This window comes from Penaeus chinensis, chromosome 39 (assembly GCF_019202785.1).
Source record: "Penaeus chinensis breed Huanghai No. 1 chromosome 39, ASM1920278v2, whole genome shotgun sequence".
Taxonomy (NCBI): domain Eukaryota; kingdom Metazoa; phylum Arthropoda; class Malacostraca; order Decapoda; family Penaeidae; genus Penaeus; species Penaeus chinensis.
In genome coordinates, this window is record NC_061857.1 from 4826949 (window position 1) to 4854448 (window position 27500).

A 27500-nucleotide genomic window follows, 5' to 3' on the forward strand; every position below is an offset into this window, starting at 1 on the left:
GTGCGTGCGTACATGAGTGTGTGTGTGCGTACATGAGTGTGTGTGTGTGTGCGTGCGTACATGTGTGTGTGTGTCTCTTTATATCTATCTATCTATCTATCTATCTCTGTCTCTGTCTCTCTCTCTTTCAGTGCTCTTATCCTTATCTCTCCCCTCCGGGGTTATCTTTCCCCTCGCCTCTCTCTCTCTCACTCTCACTCTCTCTCTCCCCTCGTCTCTCTCTCATTACCCTTCTACAACTCAGGATAATGAAGCGTGAAGAATGTGGGTAATATAATATTCATGGAAAGATGAGGGTGGTTCTCAAGGGCGTGTCTGAAGGTGTGTGGGCGGTCCGTATGGCTTGCAAAAGGTGTGATACACGATTTGCACAAAGCATAGGGTGGGAACTCATCTGGTGAGGGGTGGGAGGGAGGATGTATGTGGGCTGATATCTGGCTCAGTGGGGTCGTACCCACCCACCCACTCGAAGGCGTGGGTGGGTAGCCTGACATCCATCCGAGCAGAGGGGTGGGCTGATATCCACCCGGACGAAGGCGTGGGTGGGTGGCTTACATCAACCTGAGCGAGGGCAACGGTGAGCTGACATCCACTCAGGCAAGGGTGGAGGTGGGTTGACATCCTCCCAAGCAAGGGCGTGGGTGAGTGCTCTAGGAGACGATGTGGGTGGGAGGATTGCCACCAGCCCGAGTTAGGCCTTGGGTGGGCGTGCTGTCACCAACCTGATCTAGGGTTCTAGGGCGTTGGAGAGCGTGGGTGGCAGTACTGTTAACACGCCGAGCGTGTGCGTTTGTGGGCGTATTGACTCTATCGTGGGCGTGTGTGGTCGTGTTGGCTCTATCGTGGGCGTGTGTGGTCGTGTTGGCTCTATCGTGGGCGTGTGTGGTCGTGTTGGCTCTATCGTGGGCGTGTGTGGTCGTGTTGGCTCTATCGTGTGCGTTTGTGGGCGTATTGACTCTATCGTGGGCGTGTGTGGTCGTGTTGGCTCTATCGTGGGCGTGTGTGGTCGTGTTGGCATTATCGTGGGCGTGTGTGGTCGTGTTCACTCTATCGTGGGCGTGTGTGGTCGTGTTGGCTCTATCGTGGGCGTGAGTGGGCGGCCAGCCACGAACTTGATCGAGGGCGTACTGTCACCACGCCGAGCGAGGGCGTGGGTGGGCAGACTTTCACCACCCGTAGCGAGAGCGTGGGTGGGTAAAGGCCGCCTGAGCGTGGGTGGGCCGGGCGGGGAAGCGAAACGTGGCGTCGGCGCCCGCAGAGATCCACGACAAGTCCCGGTGGCGAGGTCCGCGTCTCGGCCGCAGGATGGCCCGCGTCTGAGGGAATTTCCGTGCAAAGTGAGTCGGCGGCCGTTGGGGTGCTTTTCATAACTGGTGATGTGGCCTTGGGGGAGCTGTGTGTGTTTCTGCTTCATTGCCAGCTCCGAGAAGTTGCTGTGGAGTCTTTTATGGATGAAAGTGGAAAGGCCTGGATTTCTTTCCTCTGAGAATACACTGTCGTTTGTATCGAAGGCGATTTTTTCTTTCTTTCTACTATGCTTCTCTTTTATGTTAATGGGAAAATTGGGTACTTATTTCATGTGTTAGGCATGTGTAGATATTTAGGAAGGATATTGCATGGAAATATAACTCACACGTTTATTTATTTCACATTTGAGATTCAATGTTGTGGCGAGTCAGGCATCAATTTCAAAGTAATTATTGACATGCACAGTATTTAAAGGTAACAAAAAAACAACAACAAATAAACAAACAACAAAGCTATGTTAGATTTAAACATCAGTTTAGCACGCTCCTGAAATTGCTCCAGAAAACAATTTTCTTTTTTTTTCTCTCTCTCACACATAATGTTTTGTCTATAACCCTTTACACAATTCATAATGAAAGGCCAATAAACGCAAGTCCAGCCCAATAGCAGTATAGATTCGATCAGTTGCTATAACCTGTGTTCTAAGCACTCTGGTAAAGGCCAACAGAGCTCTATAACTTGAAACTTAGTGTGATAGGAACTTAGAGTAAGAGGAACTTAGGTTGGTTCTCTGTTTGAGGGTAAATTGCCAGGGAGGTTTGACGAGCTTTGCCTTGACACAAAAGGTTTGATGGAAGCTCGTTGGCTTTTGCAGAAATGTTGGTACGAAAGCCAGTGGCTGACATTCAATTGGCTTATAAACTTTTATCTTGTTTTATTGTAATTGAACTTCCTCTAACCAGTTTGTACTTAAACTAACTCCCTTTTTAACCCAACCTGAAAAGTCAACATTTATTTCAATTAAGGTAAATGCTAACACTTCGAGTACTTTTCAGTGTTATTATTTCATCATAATTATATGACCTGTGTTTGATCCAAATACTCCACTCCAATCTAAAAGTTCCTTTTAGATTTGAACCTCTTTGATATGGGTGACATGACTGTTACGTCATGAAATAATTTTGCTTGAGGGCGGAGTGACATGAACATGCTGTCATGGAAAAATTTGGGCTGGGCTGACAGGAACATGCTGTCATAAGAATTTCAGCTGAAGGCCAGGATGATACGAATAACTCGCTATAAGGGCACAAAGCTCTTGGAGGACGATTAGACTCAGGGGACATTTAGGAAGGGGCTCTTGCGTTATTCCCATTGGTAAACGAGTGTGGAATGTACCAACTTTGAGCCATAACTGGAAGGCCAATATTTCCTTTCTCCTGCCCACCATACCCCACAGCGCAGGGCATATTATAGAAAATTTAAAATTACAAAAATAACTTTAATAAAGACACAAACAATGAAAGGTTAATTATTTGTTACTGCACAAAGTTATGGACTACTTAGGGAGAGGACATAGTGTCTATGTAAAGAAAACTTGATACAGCATATCAAATGACAAATATAGATATTGGAAAATGGCCAAAACAAAAACAAAAAATACTTATGCAGAAAAAGATAATGTTGCAAAGGAGAGGAGAGGAATCTTGACACTGCTCATGAGTATTCGTGGACTGGGCCTACAAGTCACATGCCTAGGAGAGCCGCTTAATGCCTAGATTTTTGGCCACGTGAGGCAGTGAGGCAGTGAGGCACATGGATCCAATTGGTTAAGCTAGTAGTTCCCAAACTGGGGGCCATGTAGCAGAATTTAGGGACCATAATCTATGTATATATAAAATCAAAGGAATTTAGCAGGTAGGCAGCAGTGTAGGGAACTTACAGGTTTAGTACAGGTTTGTGCAATGCCTTAGCAAGACAGAACTCATCAACCTGTCTTACAGTGTGATATCTATAAAGGAACCAGTCTAAGCTCTATTGCATCAGAGTATGCATTGCTCTTTGTTATAAATGTAGAAAAAGGTATGAATAAGAATTAATATCTTCATAATGCAGGTGATGTATATATCATCATTAGAAATATAATCAGAACTTGTTGAATACATCTCTTACATTTGAAAATTTTAATTCTCAGAATATACATGGTGGAGGTTTGTTGGCCTAAGCACCCTGAATCATGAAAGCCATTAGAATTGCTTGAATCATTCTGGGTGTCTTGTACTTTTACTATAAGTCATATGAACTGTTTCTGTATTTTGTTTTTATAAGCTCAGGAGTAGTATAAAGTGTTTCTAGCTTTATATGATTTAGTGAAAAAGTCATTTTTAAAAATTCTCAAATTTTATAGATACTGTATAACTTAATGGAATATATATGGAAGACAGATGGGTATAGGCATACTTATAGATGTGTGTGATTTCATTACCATATTTTTGTGAATTGCTACTGGCATTTGGTGTTAAGTGTTTTATTGTCAATGGGAAAGGGCATGCTTAATAAAAATACTAATATTGCTGTTGTGTTGCAGTGTTGCATTTGTAACTGCTCTTTTTGGTGTTGCTAAAACTGATGCTGTCTCTGCTTCTGTCATACTCCAAGCTGTTTTCATTATACATGTGAGTCGAACATTACAAAGTTTGATGTACTTTTGGAAATGTACACTCATAGATGTCCTGTGTGTATATACACAGTCATTCAAAATATTTCCTATTCACTGATACATCCTGCACTTATATAATCAAATGTGACTTTTCACATTCTGTACTAACTCGTTCATTTCCTGACCATATCCTGCTTGTGCTTGCCCCATATTAGTGAATACTATTTACTACATGCACTTTTATATGCTCTGATAATGCACACACTTGTTTGAACAGTCAGATTCTGATAATTCATTTACTTAATTGGTTCATCTTATCTTTATCAGAACTACAAACCTCTAGGACTGTTGTTTCAACTTTCAACAAGTATGTTCTTGAAGCATTATAATAGAGTATTATATTGGCAGTATTTAGATAACTGTAGAGTCTTTTCTTTTCAATGTTCACCTGTTGTAGTTTTTTTTTTTTTTTTTTTTTCAAATTGTTGAAATTAATACCTTTTGGAATTTTCCAGTCCTCATGCGACTGACCCGGTCTGCAGTGTACACAATGTTGCAGACTCATGCAGAAAAAGACCGCATTGTCACCTCTCTCCCTCCACCTTTCATACGCCAAGTAAGTACATTTTCCACAACAACGCAAGATTCCCGTGGATATGAGATGCAGACATCTTGGTCATTTCCATTTTCATATAAATGGTTTGGTATATATTTCTTTAAAAGTCATAGAAAGATTCTTGTTTTTATCTACAATAGAATACCATTTAAAACTGATTCGTAACCTCCCATTTCAATATACAGGCGACTCCTTATAATCAGGATGACTTTGACGAAGCTGTTAAGAACGCAGCCAATGCAAACTGCACACTTCAAGCTGGACTCAAGATATCGAAGATGATTGTGCTTGGAGATGTTGCTACAGGCAAGACTTGCTTGGTTAATAGGTAAGCAGCAGGATGATTGGTTAATAGGTAAACAGCAGGGTGATTGGTTGATAGGCAAGCAAGAGCATTAGAAGGAGAGTACAGAAGGGGTGGAATAAAGAAGAGGAATGGTAAGGATGAGGAAGAAAGAAGTATGAGAGGAAGGAAGAAAGAAAAAAAGGAAGGGGATGAAATGAGGGAATTAGAAAAAATAATAATAATTATGAAATTAAAGGATAATATGAGAGGAGAGAACTAAATTAATGAAAGAAAGGAGGAAGACGGGAAGAAAAGTATTATTAAAGAAGGAATGAACATAAGGAAACAAAATAAAGGGGATGAAATTAGGGAAGCAGAGAAGGTAGACATAGGAAGTATGAGAAAATGAAGGAATGAATACAAACAGATGTGAAATTTAAAGAAGAAAGGGATGGGAAATCTTGAGATAGAGAAATATGAATAAATGTGACTGTAGGGTAATTTAGTGTGAAATTAGAGAATATAGATGGGGAAAGAAAAGTAAAGAAGATTGAAGACATTGAACTCTTTTTACCTTTGATGTGTAAGTATAATGTTTATGGCTTGTAAGTCTCATTGAGTTGAAGTCACCAAATATGAATGATCAGTAATTCATATTAAATGTTAAGAAATATTGTAAAACTGTAGATTTAAAGCTTAGATTTAGTTTATATATATATATATATATATATATATATATAGATGAAATGATAATTCCATAGCTTGCTTTGTAGTCACAAGTACAATAGGACATGCTGCAAAGTGAACTAAATTACTTTGTTTTGTTTTTTTCACCTTCAGAGTATAATTTGAGAGGAGGAGAATAAGAATTATGGAAGGGAATGGATTTTGGGGAAAGTTAGGTAGGGAGAGATGAAAAAAAAACAAGAAGAGTGAAGGAGAGAGAATGTGGTAATGTTAAGCAATGCTTAACAGTGTGAAAGGGGGAGAGAGAGAGAGAGAGATAACGAGATAGGGAAATCAGGAAATGGAAGTGTAAAGTGATGGTGTGAGGGTATAGGGTAGAAAATGGGATGTTGGAGAACAGTAACATAGAGAGATAATAAGAGACTGGGAGAGGAAGAGAGGGAGAGAGAGAGAAAGAGGTGATAAGAGATATTAGGGCACAAATGACAGAGTTGGAATAGAAAGAGTGGAATGATCAGCAGTATTTTTTGTTAATGTTAAAAGGTTGTCTTGATTTTATTAAGAAATGTGATGAGACTTTATTCATTTCAGGTTCTGTCATCAGGTTTTTGATTCTAATTACAAAGCAACAATAGGAGTAGACTTCGAAGTGGAGAGATTTGATATTTTGGGAATTCCTTTTAATTTACAGATGTAAGTAAACCGATTTGTGTAACTAAAACAGATCTTTGTCTTTACATAGCAGTTTTTAATGAAAAATTGTTTGAACAAGTGATGATCAAATGTAAAATATATATTGATCTTTCATCTCATGTAATTCTCTGTTTCCCCCCCTCTACCCCCCCCCCCCCCCAGATGGGATACAGCAGGCCAGGAGAGGTTTAAATGCATAGCTGCATCCTATTACAGAGGTGCTCATGGTAAGTATTAATTTTGTAGGTTCTCTTATGTCTTTTTGCTCTCAAGATTTTTATTTTATTTATTGTTATTATTAGAGGGACAGGTGTAAAGGTTGTTTTTCTCTTCTTTTTCACATTGGATTATTATTATTATTATTATTATTATTATTATTATTTATTTTATTTATTTATTTATTTATTTATTTTTTCTAGCATTTATATTTTAAATGTTATCTTCTGATTTTATTTTATTTTATTTTTTTCTCAGTAAGTATTATTATTGATATTTTCATTCATTTGTTGAGTCTTTGATATATTAACATTTGTTGTTATGGATAAGTATAAGGATAAGAATAGATAGACTATTATTGCTATTATCTTCATTATCATTGTTATTAATATGAATGATATGGTGCCTGTTATCATTATTGAAATTATTAGTGTTAGTACTAGTAGTAGCAGTAGTTGCAGTAGTCATAGTTGTAATGATATATATAAACATTCTGAAGTATAGTGGGTTTTCAGACTACACAGGACTTAATCCTAAATTTAATTTTTCATTTTAGCTGTGATGGTTGTGTTTGATGTGACGAATGTTGTGACTCTTGCACACACGGCTCAGTGGCTTGAGGAGGCACGGGAGGCAAATATTAATAGCTGTCCTTTGGTCTTTCTTGTGGGCACAAAACGAGATCTGATGGTAAGGTGGTCATCTGTTTCACCCCTGCGCTAGCTCGCTCGCTGTCTCTCTCTCTCTCTCTCATTTTCTCTCTCTCATTTTCTCTCTTTCTCATTTTCTCTCTCTCTCATTTTCTCTCTCTCTCATTTTCTCTCTCTCTCATTTTCTCTCTCTCTCATTTTCTCTCTCTCTCATTTTCTCTCTCTCTCTCTCTCTCTCTCTCTCTCTCTCTCTCTCTCTCTCTCTCTCTCTCTCTCTCTCTCTCTCTCTCTCTCTCTCTCTCTCTTTCTCTCTCTCTCTCTCTCAATCTCTCTGTGATTCTCTCTCTCTCTCTCTCTCTCTCTCTCTCTCTCTCTCTCTCTCTCTCTCTCTCTCTCTGTGATTCTCTCTCTCTCTCTCTCTCTGTGATTCTCTCTCTCTCTCTCTCTCTGTGATTCTCTCTCTCTCTCTCTCTGTAATTCTCTCTCTCTCTCTCTCTCTGTGATTCTCTCTCTCTCTCTCTCTGTGATTCTCTCTCTCTCTCTCTCTGTGATTCTCTCTCTCTCTCTCTCTCTCTCTCTCTCTCTCTCTCTCTCTCTCTCTCTCTCTCTCTCTCTCTCTCTCTCTCTCTCTCTCTCTCTCTCTCTCTCTCTCTCTCTCTCATTTTCTTTCTTACTCTCATTTTGTTAGTGATTTGTTCTTTCTTGCTCTCTTCAATCCCTTCTCCTTCTTCTCTCTTATAAATTAGCATATAACATTCATAAATTTTCAAGGAATTCTGATTTTTAGAGATTTACTTTAGTATTCCCTGGTTACACCTCCAGATGCATGTAAGCATCCGCATATATTCCAGAGTGAGGGAGCCTACAACCAGATTGAAGCACAGGCTCGCCGCGTAGCCCATGGTCTTGGTGCTGAGTATTGGGCTGTGTCATCGAAGACAGGAGATAACGTGGAAGCCCTGTTCATGCGGCTGGCTGCTCTGACCTTCAATCGTGATGTATTGCAGGAGGTGAAAGGCTGTGACACTCGCAAATCCTCTGGGACTGTCAGTATGTATCATAATACTCCTCTAGAAACTTAAATCTTAGATTTACTCTTTGTTATATTTTTTTATACTGAGTTATTGATTTTGTTTTAGTGTGTGTGTGTGTCTATTTGTGTGTGTGTGTGTGTGTCTATTTGTGTGTGTGTGTGTGTGTGTCTATTTGTGTGTGTGTGTGTGTGTGTGTGTGTGTGTGTGTGTGTGTGTGTGTGTGTGTGTGTGTGTGTGTGTGTGTGTGTGTGTGTGTGTGTGTGTGTGTGTGTGTGTGTGTGAGAATGTGTGAGAATGTGTGTTAGTTTCTGATTAAGAGTAAAACATGCCTTTTTATATTGGTCTGGCTAATCAGTAAATATGCAGTGTGGAAGAGAACTGAAGACCCTAGTTAGCTGTGTGGTTAAGGATGTGATATACTGTATAATAGAGGTAATATGTGCACACTGTATTATGTGTTAAGCAGTTATATGATAATTTTTAATGATAGTATGTATCTACCTCTAATTAGTCCATAATTCCAGAAATAGGTGAACGGCTGGATGATACATATGAGACAGCCAAGAAATCGAAGTGTGCTTCAGGGCACTGCAACAAGTGATAAGATATAGAATGGGAATTATTCTCGCAATGACTGTTTTGTCATGTGAAACCTACATTGCAAAATAGTTTACTCCAAATGCTAGATTGTCCTTTAGTAAAAGAATTACTGATAATTTTACAAAATATATTAATATCTATTATGTAACATACATACGAACATATACACATATATATTTTATAAGTTATTACTAATATATCAGTATAACAAGCTTCCTGAAGTATGGTGCTGTCCAATGAATAACACAATGAAAGAAGCACAACGTTTTTTACTTCATTTTTTGACTACTTTACTTCCATATGTGTACGTGTAGCTGGCTCTTCGTAAATCACATCAGGTGACGGGTAGGGAATCACCGAGCTAGTGCTACCTCATGGGTAATTTAAAGGTATATTGGGACGACTGGTTGTGGAAGGCTGGCCAGGGTTGTGACTGAAATTAACAGTTTCGTAAGGCCGGCTTTTCTTTTGGAAGACTATGTGATTTTAAGGTTGCGCTCTCTCTCTTTCTCTCTCTCTCTCTCTCTCTCTCTCTCTCTCTCTCTCTCTCTCTCTCTCTCTCTCTCTCTCTCTCTCTCTCTCTCTTTCTTTCTCTTTCTCTTTCTCTTTCTCTCTCTCTCTCCCCCTCCCCCATCCCCCTCCCCCTCCCCCTCCCCCATCCCCCTCCCCCTCCCTCCCTCCCTCCCTCCCTCCCTCCCTCCCTCCCTCCCTCCCTCCCTCCCTCCCTCCCTCCCTCCCTCCCTCCCTCTCTCTCCCTCTCCCTAACTGCCTCTCCCTCTCTCTCTCCCTCTCCCTAACTCCCTCTTCCTCTCCCTCTCCCTAATTCCCTCTCCCTCTCCCTCTCCCTAATTCCCTCTCCCTCTCCCTCTCCCTCTCCTCCCTCCCTACCTCTCCCTCTCCCTCTCCCTCTCCCTCCTTTCCTACTCTCTCCCTCTCTTCCTCTCTCCCTCTCTCCCTCTCTCCCTCTCTCCCTCTCTCCCTCTCTCCCTCTCCCTCTCCTCCCTCCCTCCCTCTCCCTCTCCCTCTCCCTCTCCCTCTCCCTCCTTTCCTACTCTCTCCCTCTCTTCCTCTCTCCCTCTCTCTCTCTCTCCCTCTCTCCCTCTCTCCCTCTCTCCCTCTCTCCCTCTCTCCCTCTCTCCTTCTCTCCTTCTCTCTGCCTCCCTCCCTCCTTTCTTCTTCTTCTTCGTTTTCTTCTTCTTTTTGCAACATCAGGTAGTAGAGCTCATAATGAATATTTCAGGAATATCTTCCATTTGTTTCTTATTTTGAAATGCTGATTTCAAGTCAAGTTTTTGAATAGTTGATATAAGATGATGTCTGTGTCTGTCATGCCAAGCTTGGAAGTGTGGCATCTTTTTCTGGTATTAAGTGTGTAACAAGGTTTTGCAAGAGCAAGTACGGTTGCACAAAAATGATAAAATTCCTCCTTGGGCCACCTGTTACCTGTATTAGCCTGGACAGATTCATATGTCTTGTTTAATTCCTGGTAAAGGTCTAAATTCGAAATGCACCCTTGATAATAAAAGAAAAAGTTATAATTAAACAGTAAATTTCAAGTAATATGATATTATCACACTGCAGACGTTCTGGAAAACAAACAGGCACTAGGCCAAGCGTTATGGTACTCTTCACATTTGCACGAAGATTTTGAAGTTTTCCCTGTTCCCATAAAGATGTCTCAAACAGAGCATGAGGAAGGAATAATGGTTTAGATTTGCATATTATTAGGACAAATAATTCATGGTCGTTTAGTCTGCCTTTGCACCAGCTTGATGTTATTAAAGAAATGTTGACTTGTGTGATATTTCATTTGGGCTTATATTGATATTGGAATAGTTAATTATCATTATTTTTGTTTTTTTTAATAGCAATTTCATATGATTTTATATAAAATATTATTTTTATTATATTTGAATACAGTTTGCTAATATTTTGGAGAGGATGTGCATTATGATATAGAATCACAATTTTTTTTCACTAAGGCATACACATTTTGTATTTTGTATTCATGAAACATATGATAAAAAAGATAAATATATACAATTTTAAATTATAAGACTTGTATTTGACATAAGAGCACAAAAATACTGAATTTCACATACGGTTGCTGAATTTGTGCTTGTCCCCCTCCCTCTCATATTATAAAGATATTTTAATACATTCCACTTTTTGTCGAAGGAGTGGAGTCACAGAGTAAAAGTTCAGTGCAGAGACTACTATACCTGTGTTAAGAATGTGTCATGTGAAGGTCTGAGTATTCTTTGTTAAGTGTTTTGTTTATTTTGGTATTCCCTCCATTTGGATGTTGCTTCCATGAAATTTGTGTATGTGCTTTCATTATAAAAAAAAAAAGGAAAAAAGAAAAAAAAAGTGGTACAGTTTGAACCTCGTTTACAGGTTTGACAGCTTTGTTGATTTGAGACATTGGCTTGAATCTGACTGTTGTTAATTGTTTACTCATCACAGTGGAGTGATACAGTAAGCTTTTGTTTGTGTTTGTGTTATGAGTTGTATCTGTATTAACAGTATTGTACAGTATATATATCATCTACCAGTTTAACCTAAGCTGCACTGGTTCAGGAAATCCACTACTCATGCAGTGGGGAATCTTGCTGGACAAGTGAGGTTTGAATCGTAATGTTTTTGAAAATTTTGAATATCTTTGCTACAAAGTATATTTTACTTTACAAAGAATTGGGCTGGATATACAGCTCAAAAAACCTTGTATAGGTTTATATACTACAAGTATTTTGGAGGACTTTCTTCTGTGGAAGGAATTACCAGATAGAAAATAAAATTCTGATACGTCCAGAATATGTCTGTGTGGTTGAATACCACTGTACCTGTATTATTGCCATGACTTTTTGTATTTTGAACTTATGGAAGGGTGACCATTGATTCTGCATTCCTTTTGAGGATTTAAAAGCTAATCTTTTTTGTACTTGGTTTTACCTTTGGATTACTGAAATATTTTCTTGCTCGTAATATTTTTGTAAGGCAGACAGGTTGGTCTTTTTATTTCCAATATCATTGTTATTATTTATCTTGACAGTTTTGAAAAAGTGAGTTAATAGAGGACAAATTCATGTACTCATAAAAATTTGTAATTTTATTTTCGTCAGTCTCTTACTCTTTGCCTTCCAGTGTTTTGAAATGAGTGTTATGAGTCATGGACAGTGATTAGATGTATATATATCGATTATATGAGGTGCTACAATATCCAACAGCGATAAAAAAGAGTTATGTCATGGTAAAGAAAGTATGGACTTTTTTGCTTATTTGTGTGAGAACTGACCGTACAGCATGCTTTATAAGTGTTGTGACAATAATTAATAATTTAAGAATACAGTGTTCTGCTTTGAAATTATCTAAACATGTCATCTTCCAGTATTTTTATATACAGATATATTCAATTCCAGCATCTATATTTTATTAATTTCTCTGTAATGTTTAAGACATGTATCAAGATGTTCACAAGATATTATCCAAATCCATTTGCAATCCATATTTGTCAGTGTTTGAGCATCACAAGTATGTGAGAGTATTTATTACAGCCATATGCTCTTCCTGTTACCAATCCTTTCTATATTTTCAAGCTCGGGAGACATAAAAGAGGCCTAACGCAGGAACAGACACTTGGCGAGATAGTATAAGGGCTGATAAAGGGCATAGAGAACCCAAGGCACTTGGTTAGATGCCAAAGGGGCAAAGGAAGAAAATGGGGTACCCAGGGCAGAAGTGGATATTTGATGAGATGTCAAGAGGGCAAATGAAGAGGATAGGGGTCATGGGGTATAGCTTTATTCATATTCCAGGTATAGCATTTGGCTTTTTATTCAACACATCACTTGGACTGTTTTTTGGAAAAGACCTTGACCTCTCACACAAGTCTCCACCTCTGACCTAAAACTTTGTACACAGGGAAGGCAGCCGTAAATATGGTTCTTGATTTGTGTTAAGATATTGGAATGTTGGAAAAGATTGACTAAAGGCCCCATTTTTGTTGCATCCCAAAACCCCTAACACTTTGATACACTGTGTGATGTCTCATGGCCACAACAGAACACAGTATCAGCAAAATTTGTACTGACATACAAGTTTGGAAAAGGAAATGTTATTAAATAATGAATTTAAAACAGTACTTAATATGTTGGTATGATTTTCAATGACAAGCTAAACAGTGTCAGAGCTTCAAATTAAATAGAAGTACCAGACTAGTCTGTAACTTGCAACTTATACTGTTTATACCCATCACTTTTTGCTTCACAAGGCTGTGGAGATCTTTTTTTTTAGTATATCCATTTTTGTTCAATATGCAAAGTGGAAATTAATGCCTATAATACATTTACAGATCAAGATACACAGTCTTTCCTTTGATATTTTTGAGCCTGTAAGGTTTCATCATAGAGGTACTGAATGATTTTGAAGGTATTTGTCCCACCGAAGTCAATACCACTTCATATGACGTGGTCATGTTGGAAAATCTTACCATTTATGAGTAAACATCATGGTAGAGTCGTACAAAACGAAATGGTGTTTCAACAGGTTCCAGTTTAAGGGCATGTTAGGGGTTTTGGACATCCTACAAAAAAGGCCTAAACTTTTCTGCATCTTATTGTGTTGTTTTTGGGAAGTAAAGGTTTGATCCTTGTGAACAAATGGTATGATTTATTTGAATATTGTTGTCTTTGGATAGCCTTTGTTGCATACCATCAAGATACAAATATTTTGGTGAGAATGTGCTATGACTCTTCGTATTTGTTACTTGTACTTTTTTCTTGTTCTCTTTTTCTCCCCCTCCCCCCCTTCTCTCTCGCACTATCTTCCTTTTTCTCTCCATTTTTTTTATTTTTTAACATCTAATATTTGTACTAAAGAGTACGTGGACGATTTATTAAGTGTATTTTAAGTATTGCTTATGAAATAGATTCTAGTCATCTAGATATTTTTTATTAACTTAGGTATTCTCTTAAGCACTGTGATAATTTTCATTCTATGAAGATAGATGAATTTAGATGCACCATTAGATTTTTTTTATAATTGTGCATGTATAAAATTCCTAAAAAGAGGAGAAAAAAATTCTGTACAACATTATTTTCTTGCCAGGTTCTAGGCTATTTATAAATCAATTATTAATTAGATTTTCTTAATAATAGACCATCTGACTTAAATCTTAAATATACAATCTCTTGCATTATGGATAGACCAGATTGATAAAAAAAACAAGCGCCTTGTCTCTGTAGTACCGTGACAGAGATAGATTACTTTTAAGACTCTTTATTTTCTTCACCTCCTGCATGAGCTTATAAAGGTGTACCGTATTAGTGTTATTTTTGGTATTTTATCATTATGATGGTCAGAGTCTAAGGGACATTTTTGTTATTGTTGTTGTTGTTATTATTATTATTATTATTATTATTATTATTATTATTATTTTTATTTTTATTTTTATTATTATTATTATTATTATTATTATTATTATTATTTTTGTTATGCCATGGTATTTTCTATGTTGAAAACACTATTGGTTTATGAAACTAATAGAGGTATTTATTTTGGGCAGTTTACAAAGATACATGTCAGTTTTATCCAGATAAATTAGATAATGGCTTTTATTTTATTTATTTTTTTTCTTTCTTTCTCATCTTGCATTAAACTGCAAAAGATATTTTTGCTTTTTGCTGATCTCATCTACAGCTTATAAGTTGATTTTTAAGTACTGTTATATACTGACTGTAATTTTATAGAAAGTTGTATCGTTTGGGACTCGGATTGTAATGATGATTTATGATTGATATTGATTAATGTGTGTTACCAATTAGATGACAGATAGTTGGCATGTGTTTGTTGATTTAAGAATGTCAAGTGTAAGAAGAGAGTTGAATGCTCATTTGGTTAACAACTTCACTTTTAAACATTTTCATTTGTGTCTCTGATCATGATTATATGAAACAATGATAAACTGCTTGACGAACTAATGGGAAATGCCTATGACAGTGCCATGTCAGCTCACTGTGAGCAGAAATATTTAAGCAGACATGTAGTTCTAATTTTTTTTTCATTTTCATTTACACAAGTATATCTGCTCCGTTGGGTCATTCTACACTTATTTTGCCATTTTATATTTAAGGTTGACTATAGTATATTTTATTTACACGCACATGTACACACACACACACACACACACACACACACACACACACACACACACACACACACACACACACACACACACACACACACACACACACACACACACACACACACATGTATTCATATATACACATACATACATACACGCATACCTATATATACATACATGCGTATATACATGAAAATATATATATACATATATATATATATACATATACACATATATACATATATACATATATATACACATATATACATATATATACACATATATACATACATATATACATATATATACATATATACATATATATATATATATACATATATATATACATATGTACACACATGTATGTATATATGTATATAAGTATATAAGTATGTGTATATATTTATGTATGTATGTATGTATGTATGTATGTATGTATGTATGTATGTCTGTATGTATATATGTATGTATGTATGTATGTATGTATGTATGTATGTATGCATGCATTTATAAGATATAAGCTTGTTTTTCTTACTAAACAAACTTTACTTTTTCATCATTATTGTATTCAGGACATACACATGTTTAAATGTCATTATTTACCACTTTATTATTGGATGTTTCCAGTGTTATTGAATACATAATCTTCTCTTGTTTGTAAGTCAATTTCTTTGTGGTATATGTCAACAAATCCTCCTTCATGTTTATCAAGCTAGGATGCGGCTAGCTGTTATATATGTATTCCCTCGGCATTGAATGTCTTTCCAACTATTACACTTGGCAAAACTTGTTCTCACTTTGAAAAGTTTAGAAAACAATACAAGCTTTTCTTTTGTACAAGGAGAGCTCTGTCATCGATTCTTTGCTCAAAACGTTACCGGGAACACATAACCATTACGATTGATTCTGTATGTGATTTTGTGATTGCAGTCCTTGATGTTAAGGAAAATGATAGCTTACTACAGAATTGACCCATCTGTGAGGTGATGTAAACACACTTTGATCTTAGAAACACACCAGAAATTTTGTTTTGCACATTGAAGTGATATGAATGGACAGGTGAATCTTCATGAATATAAGTTAAGATATGTATGAGTTTGGTAATTGTTTTTTTGTGTGAAGAAAGAATTGCATTGAAAATATTATTCTCATGTTTATTTTGGGAAGTTTGATGAATTATATATACAGTATTTATAAGATAAAATATTTATATATGATTTTGAAAAAAAGTGCTGAAATAATGTAGGAAATTAAGGAGAAAAAAGTAATTGACCATTGTATTGCATATGATTATGTAAAAGAGATGCGTAAAATCATGTGTAAGTTAATTTGGAATGTAAAAATCATTTGAAAATTGGCATGTATAATGATTTTGGAGGAGCTGAACAAAATACAAGTTTGTATTTTTCTACACTTTCTAGAGGTTGCAGCTATTGAAAAGGCAGCTCGATGTCATCTGTCTCTCTCCACTTGACGTAACCACTCGCCTTTACGCAACTGCTTGCCTTTACCTATACGTTTCTATACCGTCCATGGACTGCCTCTGATTGCCAGTATTTTTCTACTCAAACTTAAATCTCTAATTTCATATGATATAAATGTAATTGTAGTATCTTCAATAAATTTAAAAGTGTTTTATGGTCTTTTCCTCCCTGAACAATTCTGCTTCATTGTTGATATTTGTTATTAATATTATTTATAGTATTACCTAACATTTATTTTGAAATATTTTACATTACAAGGCTTGTGGTACATCTTGGTTTATAAAAAAGTTATGAGTTAATAACCATAGATATAACCTTTATACCAAATTAAGTAATAGAAAAAAGGAAGATGAAATCTTCATATTAATCTAGCTTTGATTTCAACATAAATACCCTTAAAATAGAGCCAAAGAAGTGAAGGAACCCTTGGCAATTCTTCATTGAGGTGAATCCAGCCCTGGGTCAAACTGAAAAAATAGTTGTAGAGGAAAGGATATGTTTTCCAGTACTTGCCTATTCCTCCCTAGCATTTGCATGTTCCTTACAATCTCCTGAAACAAGATGTACCAAGTAATGCAATTAAAAAACAAGATAAAGATGTTAGCTAAAACTTTTATTGATCTTTATCTAATCTCAGTCAAACACTGTGTACTTGATCTGAAAGGAGTATTGCATAGTAGACACGACTATATTAATCAAGAAAGTTGTTTTCGATGAAGGGCATTTTATGTTTTAGATGAAGGGCATTTTATTCAGTTCAGTGATTCATGTGGGTTAGCTTTGTCCAAACCTTGCTGCATAGTCCAACTTTATCAGCTAGTAGAACTGACTCAACTGAGCATTTCAAATGAATGTTTATCACTAGGCTGGATTGCCTCTATGCGTTTCAAACTTCGCAAGGTAAAAGACAGGCATACTTCACCAGCCTGTCAGTGGTGATGTCAAAAGGTACAGTTTTAAAGAAAAATCTCTCCTCTCACTCTGAGATGTAATACAACAAATAGTGTCTAGTACTTGTCATTTACACTGGTATTCTAGTCTCTTTGAAGAATGACCTTGGCCATGGGTTCTTACCCCCTGGTATACATGTACCACTTGGCTAGTTGGGAAGATATGGCTTCCTCTCTGTGGAGCTGCTGGCCACTAGTCTGTTCTGGAAGACTGAGACCCAATGACCAAGTCGGCCATGGACTTGACTACTTTTCTTTTTTTTTTCTACTTCTCTTCTCCAACTCCTTCTCCTATTCACTTTCTAATGTGTGAGAGCCGTGTTGAAAGGATGAAAGGATGACATTGTGCCAGTCATGAACGGCCTAAGGGAGCCATGGGCACGGTATTTCCATGTTTAATTGTCTAGACTTTACCCTCAAGTGGACCCTGGGGGGTGGACCATTTCTCTCCCCAACATACCCCAAGCTTACCATAGCTATCATGAAAATTTTGTATCTTTATGAGGGACAATGAGGCTTGCCCCTTTATCAACTAGCCCCAATTAAATTCTTCCGGTTCCCTGACCCCAGGCTCTCCTTTGACCACGACTCTGAACACTACTACTATCCCCTCCTCAATGCCCACTGTCCGCAGTACTACCACACAACATGACTCCCGCTTTCACAAGGCCCCGTCCTTCTACTACACCCATCTCTACATTATTTTATTGAGCACTGTTTTTGGGATCGATTTTTTGTGACCCCATCTACAGCCCGTTAATCTGACAACACTCCTTTTCCAACAATGCCTCCAAACAAGTTGGCAGTTTCCTTCCGCCGCCTTCCGGATCATTCCCGCCTTGTCACAGTTATATCCGAATCCCAAGCTAAAGCATCACGAACCCTAACCGACTTCACTGGCAAACCCATTCCTGCCCAGCCTCACCCCTCCCTCAAAACTTGTATTGGAACTGTCTCCATCTTCCCAACAAACTAACCTGTCTATGACAAGGATTGGTCAGATTGTGGAGAAGAATTACTGCAAGTAGGACTGTGATGCAATATCAGCTCAATGCTACACCGTTTCCCCTATAGGCCGCCGTAAGTTTCTCCCAACAATATTGCCTAGATTACTTTCCGTAGACATGTCCTCGCAGTTAATGTTTACATTGGCGGAGGGTCAGACCCAGTCTCAGGCCGTCAATGTCAGAATTGTTGGCGTCTAGGTTATCCTGGTAAACATTGCCGGTCCGCAGCCCGATACCCTGTGTGCCCAACCTGTTCATGATCGATCAAATTCCCTTGCACAGTCACGTAGATGTGCCAATTGTGGCGGCTCCCACAATTAATTTTATTGGGCCTGCCCTATCTACAAGTTTGAGTCAGAGGTGGCAAATATCCGATTCAAACCTAGCCTCACTGTATGCGAGGCCAGAGAGGAAGCACGTCGACGAGGTTTTTCTCTTACTCCCTACTCCTGTGCTGCCTTTCCCTTCGCTCTTCCCCCTTCCTCCCAAGATGTTCCTACACCCCCCCCCCCCCTGTATCTATTCCTCCTCCATCTTACGTTTCCACTTCTACCCCATTCCTCTCCCAATCAAATTATTTTGCAATTCTAAATCCAGACACCTTAATTACTTCCCAAACACCCCCCCTCCCCCCCCCCCCCTCTCCCACCTCCTACCACGCAATTCCCTTCACCTACCTCTTCCTCTACCCCTCAGACGCCTCCTCTTCTCCCCCTCATAAGAAAACCTTAGTTTCTCCCCAACCAAAACCACTTCAGAAAATCTAGAGACCATTCAAAACATCTAATCCTGACCTAAGATAACAGGCCTACATCTCACCCATCGTCCAGTCTCTCTCCTCCCATTCACCTCTACACTTAAAGTAACTGCCGACATCCATCCTCCTCCTGTTCATGTTCTCCCTACACCCCTTCCTCCCAGTCCCTCCCAACACCCCTCCCCTGCTTCACCTGCATCTTCCCCCTTCCTTCCCCGGGGATACACAGGTGACTGTCACAGCAACCCTCTTCCCTGGATCTCTCCCTCCTGACATTTCTCTTGAAACTGTGATCTAGAAGCCCTTAAACCCCGGTTTTACTTTTGCAAATCCCTACCTTACTCTTATTAATATTATAATCATTATTACCATTATTATCATTATTATAATTAGTATTGTTATTATCGTTATTACGATTATTATTACTATTATCAATATTATCATTATTTTTTTTACTATTATTATCTACATAGTTATTGTTAGTAGTATTATCATTATTGTCATCATTACCATCATTATTAATATTATTAATATTATCAGTATTGCCATTATTATTTTTAATATTTTCATTATCATTATCATTATTATTATCATTATTGTCATCATTGTTATAATCATTATATAATTGCTATTGTTATTATTGTTTAGTTGTTATTATTATCATTAGTAGTAGTAGTAGTATCACTGTTATTATTTGTTTCACTATTATTTATATTTGAATTATTGTTATTATCATTGTTATTATTATCAATATTATTATTATTATTATTATTATTATTATTATAATCATAATTATTATTAGTATTGTTAATATTACGATTATCATTAGTATCATTATTATGATTATCATTATTATTGTTATCATTATTATTAGTATCATTATTATTATTATCATCATTATTATCATTATTATTATTATTGCTATTATTTTTATTATTATTACTATTATTATTATTATCATTTTTATTATTATTATTATTATTATTATTATTATTATTATTATCATTATTATTATTATTATTATTATTATTATTATTATTATTACTATTATTATTACTATTATTATTATTATTATTATTATTATTATTATTATTATTATTATTATTATTAATTTTAGTGTTATCATTATTATTATCATTATTATTATCATTATTATTATTTTTTAATTATTATCATCGTTATCAAAATTGTTATCAATATTATTATATCATCATTATTATTATATCATCATCATTATTATTATTGTTATAATAATCCTTATTATTATTACTATTATAATTGACATTGTTAGTATCATCATCGCTATTATCATTATTAGTATTATTATTATTATTGTTGTTGTTGTTGTTGATGTTGTCATCATGATCCTCATCATCATCATGATCATCATCATCATCATGATCATCATCATCATCATCATCATCATCATCATCATCATCATCATCATCATCATCATCATCATCATCATCATCATCATCATCATCATCATCATCATCATCATCATCGAGACAAGTACCCTGCATTGAAATAGTGAGACCGTCAGTTTATGCGCATTTATTATTTCCTCGACCGTCAGAGGGGGTAGATTCAGAGGGAAGGGAAATGGGAAGAAACAAAAGGGGAAAAGAGAGGGAGGAAAGGGAAAAAAGGGAGAGGAAGGGGGCTTGAAAAAAGAGAAAAGAGAGATGGGAAAGAGGAAACAGAGGAGGGAAATGGAGGGGAGTTAAGAGAAAAGGGACAAGGGGAAGAAAATACAAGGGGAAGAAAGTACAAGGGGGTGGGGGGAGGGGGGAAGAGGAGGGAAGTGGGGAGGGGCATAAATAAGCTTTAAGTGGGATGAGAGGATGGTAGAGAGGGAAAGGGTAGACGGAGAGGGTAAGAGAGAGGGAGAAGAGAGGAGAAAGGTAGAGAAGGAGAAGGGTAAAAGGGAGAGAGAGGAGTACCTAAATAAATAGTAATAATAATAATAATATTTATTGATGATAATAATCATAATGATAATAATGATGATGATGATAATGGGGATGAATAATAATGATTATAGTATTAATGATATGATAATAATAATAATTATAATAGTAGCGATAAAGAAAAGAAAAAAAAACAATGATAATAATAATGATAAGAACAATACTGATAATAGTAACAACGTCAATAATAATAACAATAATAATACTAATAATGATATTGATAATAATAACAGTAATAATGATAATGAAAATAATAATAATAATGGAAATAATTATAACAACAATAATAATTTTAAAAAATGTATATAATAATAATAATGATGATAACAATGAATTAATAAATATACTACTACTACGTCTACAACTACTAATAAATATAATAATAATAATAATAATAATAATAATAATAATAATAATAATAATGATACTACTACTACTACTACTAATAATAATAATATTGATAATGATAATGATGATGATAATAATAATAATCATGATATTGATAATAATAATGATAACAATAGTATTAATCATAGAGATAAAAATGTTTAATGATAATGATGAAAATAATGATGATGATGATAATAATAACAATAATAATGATCATAATAATGATAATAATTATGGTAATAATAATAGTAATAATAATAGTAATAATAATAAAAATAATAACAACTACAACAACAATAATAATAATAATAATAATAATAATAGTAACAATAATAATAATAATAATAATAATAATAATAGTAACTATAATAATAATAAAAAGAATAATGATAATAGTAACAATAATAATAATAGTAATAATAATAATAATAATAATAATAATAATGATGATATTGATGATAATAATATTGATAATGATATCGATAATGATAAGATTAAGAATAAGAATAGGATAATAATAATGAGTATGATTATAATAATAATGCTAATAATGATGATTAAGATAGCAATATATGACAACAATAACAAGATTAACTATAACATAAATTTTCGTAGTAATGATAAAGATAAAAACAGGTAAGGCGCGCAAATCCCGCAGGAAGTCGACCTGAACGCCTGTGTCTCACGCCGCATTTCTCCTCTTTGGCAAAACCAGGAAGCTCCACACATTCATTTCTTTCGCCTCATTTAGTATCCAGTATATGGGTATGTTTTTTTAAAGGGGAAAGAAATTTGATTTGGTAGTCGGAAATGAATTACACACGTATACCCAAGAACAAAAGGCTTGCGTGAAGCGTACAGGGGAAAAAATGAAGATATTATATTGATATGCTACTGTTTATAAAATGTATACATACTGCAGTAACACATTTATCGCATAAATCAGATCTATTAGCCCGTCAAGATGGGTTATTTTCATTGGTAAAATATATAAAAGTAGTAGGCTATTTTGTTCAAAAGCCCGAAGCTGACCGCGGTCTGAACTTCCTTTTTTTCTTTTAGAAATATATATCATCTAAAATTACCTACGCACCGGCGGTATGGTCATCAGGTTTATCCTCCTCCTCTTCCTCCTCCTCCTCATCAGCAGCAGCTTCACATCTTCACCTTGATCTTCCTTATCACCATGACCATTGGGAAACAAATACGCACAGACACAGAAAGACACACACACACACACACACACACACACACACACACACACACATACATACACAGACACATATATATATATATGTATATATATATATCATATATATATATATTTACACGCACACACACACATTGCTGCATGGGCAATAGCTTGCTCCTCACATTCTTTTGCCCAGGCATTGACTCTATACCGGAGTGGGTAGAGACAATAATGCCATAGTCGACATCGACTGATGATGGAGGTCGATATATATGCACACACACACACACACACACACACACACACACACACACATATATACACACACATGCATATATGTGTATATATATATATATATATATATATATATATAAATTTATGTGTGTGTGTGTGTGTGTGTGTGTGTGTAGGAATATATATATATATAAATATATATATATATATATATATATATATAAATATATACCTATATATGCTGAAACATTTCCGTCACACGTTAGATTACACCGATGAGGAAATCCTACAAAAAGGAAAAAAATCTCCATAATCATTTCCCGAAACAAAGAAGCATCTTCCCAACGCCCCCACATTCCCCTTCAGGTCTCGGGAAGAATTAGAGAAGAAATCGTAGACGAGGAATTACTTGCCCGCTGTCTCCACTTCCGCGCAACGTAATCCGCCCTTCTTTGGGTAAAGGAAGAGGGGGGGGGGGGAAGGAAGGGCAGGCGGACCTGTCCTTCTTGGGTAAAGGAAGGAGAGGGAGGGGGAAGGGGAGGGAGAGGGGGACCTGTCCTTCTTGGGTAAAAGAGGGAAGGGGAGGGGGAAGGGGACCTGTCCTTCTTGGGTAAAAGAAGGAAGGGGAGGGGGAAGGGGAGGGAGAGGGGAACCCGTCCTTCTTGGGTAAAGGAAGGAGGGGGAGGAGGAGGGGGGACCCGTCCTTTCTTGGGTAAAGGAAGGAGGGGGAGGGGAGGGGGAGATGAAATTTGGAATTTCCCGTAGAACCCCTATTACGATACAGCTAAGTAATTAATAGTTTTATATCAAGGTGGCAGTTCTGAAATTTATATCGAAGTTGGCAGTTGCGAAATCTGTATCAAGATAACAACTCTGGAATATAAAACAATGCGGCAATTCTGGAATCTATATCATAGTGGCAATTCTGAAATCTTTACTAAAGTGGCAATTCTGAAATTTAAAAACAAAGTGTCATTTCTGAAATCTGGAGCAAAGTGGCAATTCTGACATTTAAAACAAAGTGGCAGCTCTGAAATCTATAGCAAATTGGCAGTTCTAGAATCTATATCAAATCTAAAACAAATTCGCAATTTTGAAATCTAAACAAAAAAGGCAATTCTGAAATCTATATCAAAATGGCAATTCTGAAATCTAAAAAAAATCTGAAATCTGTATCAAAATGGCAATTCTCAAATCCATACAAAAGTGGCAGTTCTGAAATCTATATCAAATTGGCAATTCTGGAAACTATATCAAATCTAAAACAAATTGGCAATTCTGAAATCTAAAACAAAGCGACAATTCTGAAATTCAAAACAATGTGGCAATTTTGAAATTTATAGGAAAGTGGTAATTATGAAATCTATATCAAAGTGGCAATTCTGTAATAAAAAAATGGCAATTCTGAAATCTAAAAGAATTATAATTCAGAAATCTATATCAAGATGGCAATTCTGAAATCCATATTAGAGACGCAATTCTGGAATCTGTATCAAAGTAGCAAGTCTGAAATCTAATAAAATGAGGCAATTCTGAAAGCCATGTGAAGGAGACAATTCTGAAATAAATCACAGACACAGTTCAGTCAATCCCATTATGCATATGTCTTTTAATAAAATTTCGAAACTTCTGGTAAATAAAATTTCGAAGCTTCAGGGTAATTAAAGAAACTCTTCGAGGGCAGGGATATACCGTGTCTGTTAATTATAAAATTAATTATAAATGCTCAATGTTTTTGGAAACCGTGCAGGATGGGGAGCATTATACTGTGGCTCGTGTATATAAGGTCGACCAGCGAGCCGGGATCTGTACTTATTGCCGCACTACACGCAGGTAAGATGTGCGTACTGTCGTAGAGATTTGTATACGTATATGTTTGTGGGGGGAAGCCTAATTCTCTCTTCCTCTCCCTGTGTCTCTGTCTCTATCTCTATCTCTGTTGCTGTTTCTTTCCGTTTCTGTCTTCGTCTCTGTTTCTGCCTCTGTCTCTGTTGCTGTTTCTGTCTCTGTCTCTTTCTTTGTCTTTCTCTGTCTGTCTGTTTGTCTGTATGTCTCGTATGTGTGTATGTATGTATGTATATGTGTATATGTATGCATATATATGTGTGTGTGTGTGTGTGTGAGTGTGTGTGTGTGTGTGTGTGTGTGTGTGTGTGTGTGTGTGTGTGTGTGTGTGTGTGTGTGTATGTATATATATATATACTTTTTTTATATGTGTATACACACACATATGCGTGCGTATGTGTGTGTGTGTGTGTGTGTGTGTGCGCGCACACTCGCATGTGGGCGACCTGTGCGTACACTCGCGCGGATTTTCATAATTTGGGTAAATCAAACCTAGATACGGTAGTGAGTGAGTCTGTCGTAGATCTGACGGTGAGTTGAAAACCACCAACAATGATTACCCAAACAACTACGGGGAAGCAGGACAGTGGTTTCTGCAGAAAGCTTTTATCAGTGCAAATGATAGTTCACGACAGATGTAGAATATGTCTGGCGGAAGTTTACTCCAACTGAACAAACGGCAGAGAAAGCAATCCTAGTCAGATGCAACAAAAGGAATTTAGGGGCCTTTACTTTGCTTATTGTATAGCTCGTGACCACATCCCAAAATATAATTGTTTGGGATGCCACGGCTGATCAACCCAATGATCATTCTGTATGATGATGGTGATATATATATATATTTATATATATATTTATTTATTTATTTATTTAAACACACACGTGTGTGTGTGTGTGTGTGTGTCTGTGTGTGTGTGTGTGTGTGTGTGTGTGTGTGTGTGTGTGTGTGTGTGTGTGTGTGTGTGTGTGTTTCCCTTTTCTTCTTTCTTTCTTTTCTTTTCTGTTTTATACTTTCTTGCTTAATTTACTTTTTCTTTTCTTTTTTGTCTTTCCTTTCTTCTTCTTCCTCCTCAACATTGCAACCGTAAAACCGTCTTACTTTTGTTTAGAATACGAACACGGTGAAATTATTCTTCACAGAATCATGAAGGTAAAGACAGCATTGCTATCCGTGGTGGTGGCCAGCATGGTCTTCGAGGCTGTCGCTGCAGGGATGCTGGACGTCGATAGCACCAAGATCGACCACTTCCTGGCGTCGGACAAGTGGCCTCGAGCCGCGGTGTGCCTGGCCGGTATCGTCCCGAAGGAACACCCGAAGTACTCCAAGTGCTTGAGGATATCGCGTGAGTTTTCGTGGCTGGAGGCGATGGAGAAGGGTCGGTTGCAAGGCTGGTGAATCGGTTTGTGTGTGTGTGTGTGTGTGTGTGTGTGTGTGTGTGTGTGTGTGTGTGTGTGTGTGTGTGTGTGTGTGTGTGTGTGTGTGTGTGTGTGTGTGTGTGAGAGAGAGAGAGAGGAAAAAGAGTGGGAAACCTATTAGCTTGAAAATAGAGAGAGAGAGAGAGAGAGAGAGAGAGAGAGAGAGAGAGAGAGAGAGAGAGAGAGAGAGAGAGAGAGAGAGAGAGAGAGAGTGAGTGAGTGAGTTAGTTAGATGAATAGCCATATGGATAGATATGGGTGTACAGTTTATATTCATTTAGAAGTTAACCACATCAATTACTTCATATCAAACTTGTATCCCAAGTCATTTTGTGTATACCTCCTCTACAACCCGCAAAGATCGGGCGCATAAATTTACACCCACACATTCAATATATTGCAGAATACCTCCAAGATTCATTGAAGAACGGATGCCAGGGTTGCTCGAGGCGAGAAAATGCCAACTTAAACAAACTCATGAACGCCATGAAGTCCAGTGCACCCGGCATGCATGCTCGTATCGTTGCATGAGGTAAGTTGGGTTTACAATAGTTGCCAGATGATTTGGTTATTGCCGAGCAAGATGGTATGCTTCTGTTTTTATTTTTGTTTAGTGATTAATGTTTCGTGTAAGATTAGTTGCTCCAGACAGTATTCTGAGAACCATGTACTTTAACTGTTAATGGTCAAACGTGATACCATTCGTGGCATATGTATGCCACATTCCTTAAGTGAAACGTGTATATATATATTTGAAACAGTAATTGTTAAGTACTGTTTTAACACAATTGATGTTAATATCTGCAACTCTCTTTTCAGATTTTGCTGAAGGATTAATCTCAATCAAAATATGAAAAAGAAACAGAGGAAAAACATGAACTTATATATAAAATATACAAACAAAAGTATAAGCACTGGCACGGGTATAGACACTAGACAGACATGCATACATGCATAGGTGGAGGATTCATACTGAATAAATTGTAAACAAAATAAGGAAGGTACATATATTAATATTTGTTTCATTTGCTCCATACTTAGTTACCCACTTTTTAACATACATTTGTATTATTCATATTTGAATACTTTTGGAAAATAAATAAGTCCTATAAAACTGCTTTTGCTTTCAACACACATTTTAATCTTTTTCAATAACATTACTCTTTATGGCTCAGAAATCTATATAAAAAAAAAATAATGCATAAAAAATTCCCTAGCAATTATTATAACTTCTTGTATGGCACATTTGTAATTTGGTTGGAGGACACATTGCTACAAGATAAGACATGAAGATATTAACCTTTGCAATAAATTTAGTATGAAGAGATTGCATTTTGAGCAATGTGATGGGCATACATATTTTTTTTTTCTAAAGCAATATTTATTATTTATGGAATGAACATTTTCTGCCATATCATCTTATAAAT

The 27500-nt window shown here is 36.5% G+C and overlaps 2 protein-coding genes across 5 annotated transcripts; both read left to right on the forward strand.

Moving 5' to 3' along the window:
- The first annotated feature begins 1271 nt into the window (after positions 1–1271).
- LOC125046732 (ras-related protein Rab-34-like) lies at positions 1272–9234 on the forward strand. 3 transcript variants are annotated; one of them, XM_047644636.1, is made up of 9 exons: positions 1280–1337; positions 3833–3920; positions 4420–4520; positions 4706–4848; positions 6085–6186; positions 6349–6413; positions 6959–7092; positions 7904–8102; positions 8611–9234. In XM_047644636.1, the coding sequence occupies exons 3-9, from the start codon at positions 4425–4427 to the stop codon at positions 8685–8687; spliced, it is 816 nt and encodes a 271-aa protein (XP_047500592.1). In that variant the 5' UTR covers positions 1280–1337; positions 3833–3920; positions 4420–4424; the 3' UTR covers positions 8688–9234. The 3 variants fall into 3 exon arrangements, with proteins under 3 accessions (XP_047500590.1, XP_047500592.1, XP_047500593.1); XM_047644634.1 differs by lacking the exon at positions 3833–3920 and having other exon boundaries at positions 1272–1337; XM_047644637.1 differs by lacking the exons at positions 1280–1337; positions 3833–3920 and adding an exon at positions 1611–2014.
- Positions 9235–17918: 8684 nt separating this feature from the next.
- Positions 17919–27171, forward strand: LOC125046845. 2 transcript variants are annotated; one of them, XM_047644836.1, is made up of 4 exons: positions 17919–18342; positions 25798–26000; positions 26477–26605; positions 26893–27171. In XM_047644836.1, the coding sequence occupies exons 1-3, from the start codon at positions 18314–18316 to the stop codon at positions 26602–26604; spliced, it is 360 nt and encodes a 119-aa protein (XP_047500792.1). In that variant the 5' UTR covers positions 17919–18313; the 3' UTR covers position 26605; positions 26893–27171. The 2 variants fall into 2 exon arrangements, with proteins under 2 accessions (XP_047500792.1, XP_047500791.1); XM_047644835.1 differs by lacking the exon at positions 17919–18342 and adding an exon at positions 23555–24645.
- The last annotated feature ends 329 nt before the right edge of the window (positions 27172–27500 follow it).

Excerpts from the sequence above, each read along its gene's own strand:
- LOC125046732 (XM_047644634.1), top strand. The coding sequence starts at position 4,425 with ATGCGACTGACCCGGTCTGCAGTGTACACAATGTTGCAGACTCATGCA. Across the intron at positions 6,187-6,348 it reads ATTCCTTTTAATTTACAGAT|ATGGGATACAGCAGGCCAGG; the intron begins GTAAGTAAACCG and ends CCCCCCCCCCAG. Across the intron at positions 6,414-6,958 it reads CTATTACAGAGGTGCTCATG|CTGTGATGGTTGTGTTTGAT; the intron begins GTAAGTATTAAT and ends TTTTCATTTTAG.
- LOC125046845 (XM_047644835.1), top strand. The coding sequence starts at position 24,542 with ATGTTTTTGGAAACCGTGCAGGATGGGGAGCATTATACTGTGGCTCGT. Across the intron at positions 24,646-25,797 it reads TATTGCCGCACTACACGCAG|AATCATGAAGGTAAAGACAG; the intron begins GTAAGATGTGCG and ends TATTCTTCACAG. Across the intron at positions 26,001-26,476 it reads CAAGTGCTTGAGGATATCGC|AATACCTCCAAGATTCATTG; the intron begins GTGAGTTTTCGT and ends AATATATTGCAG.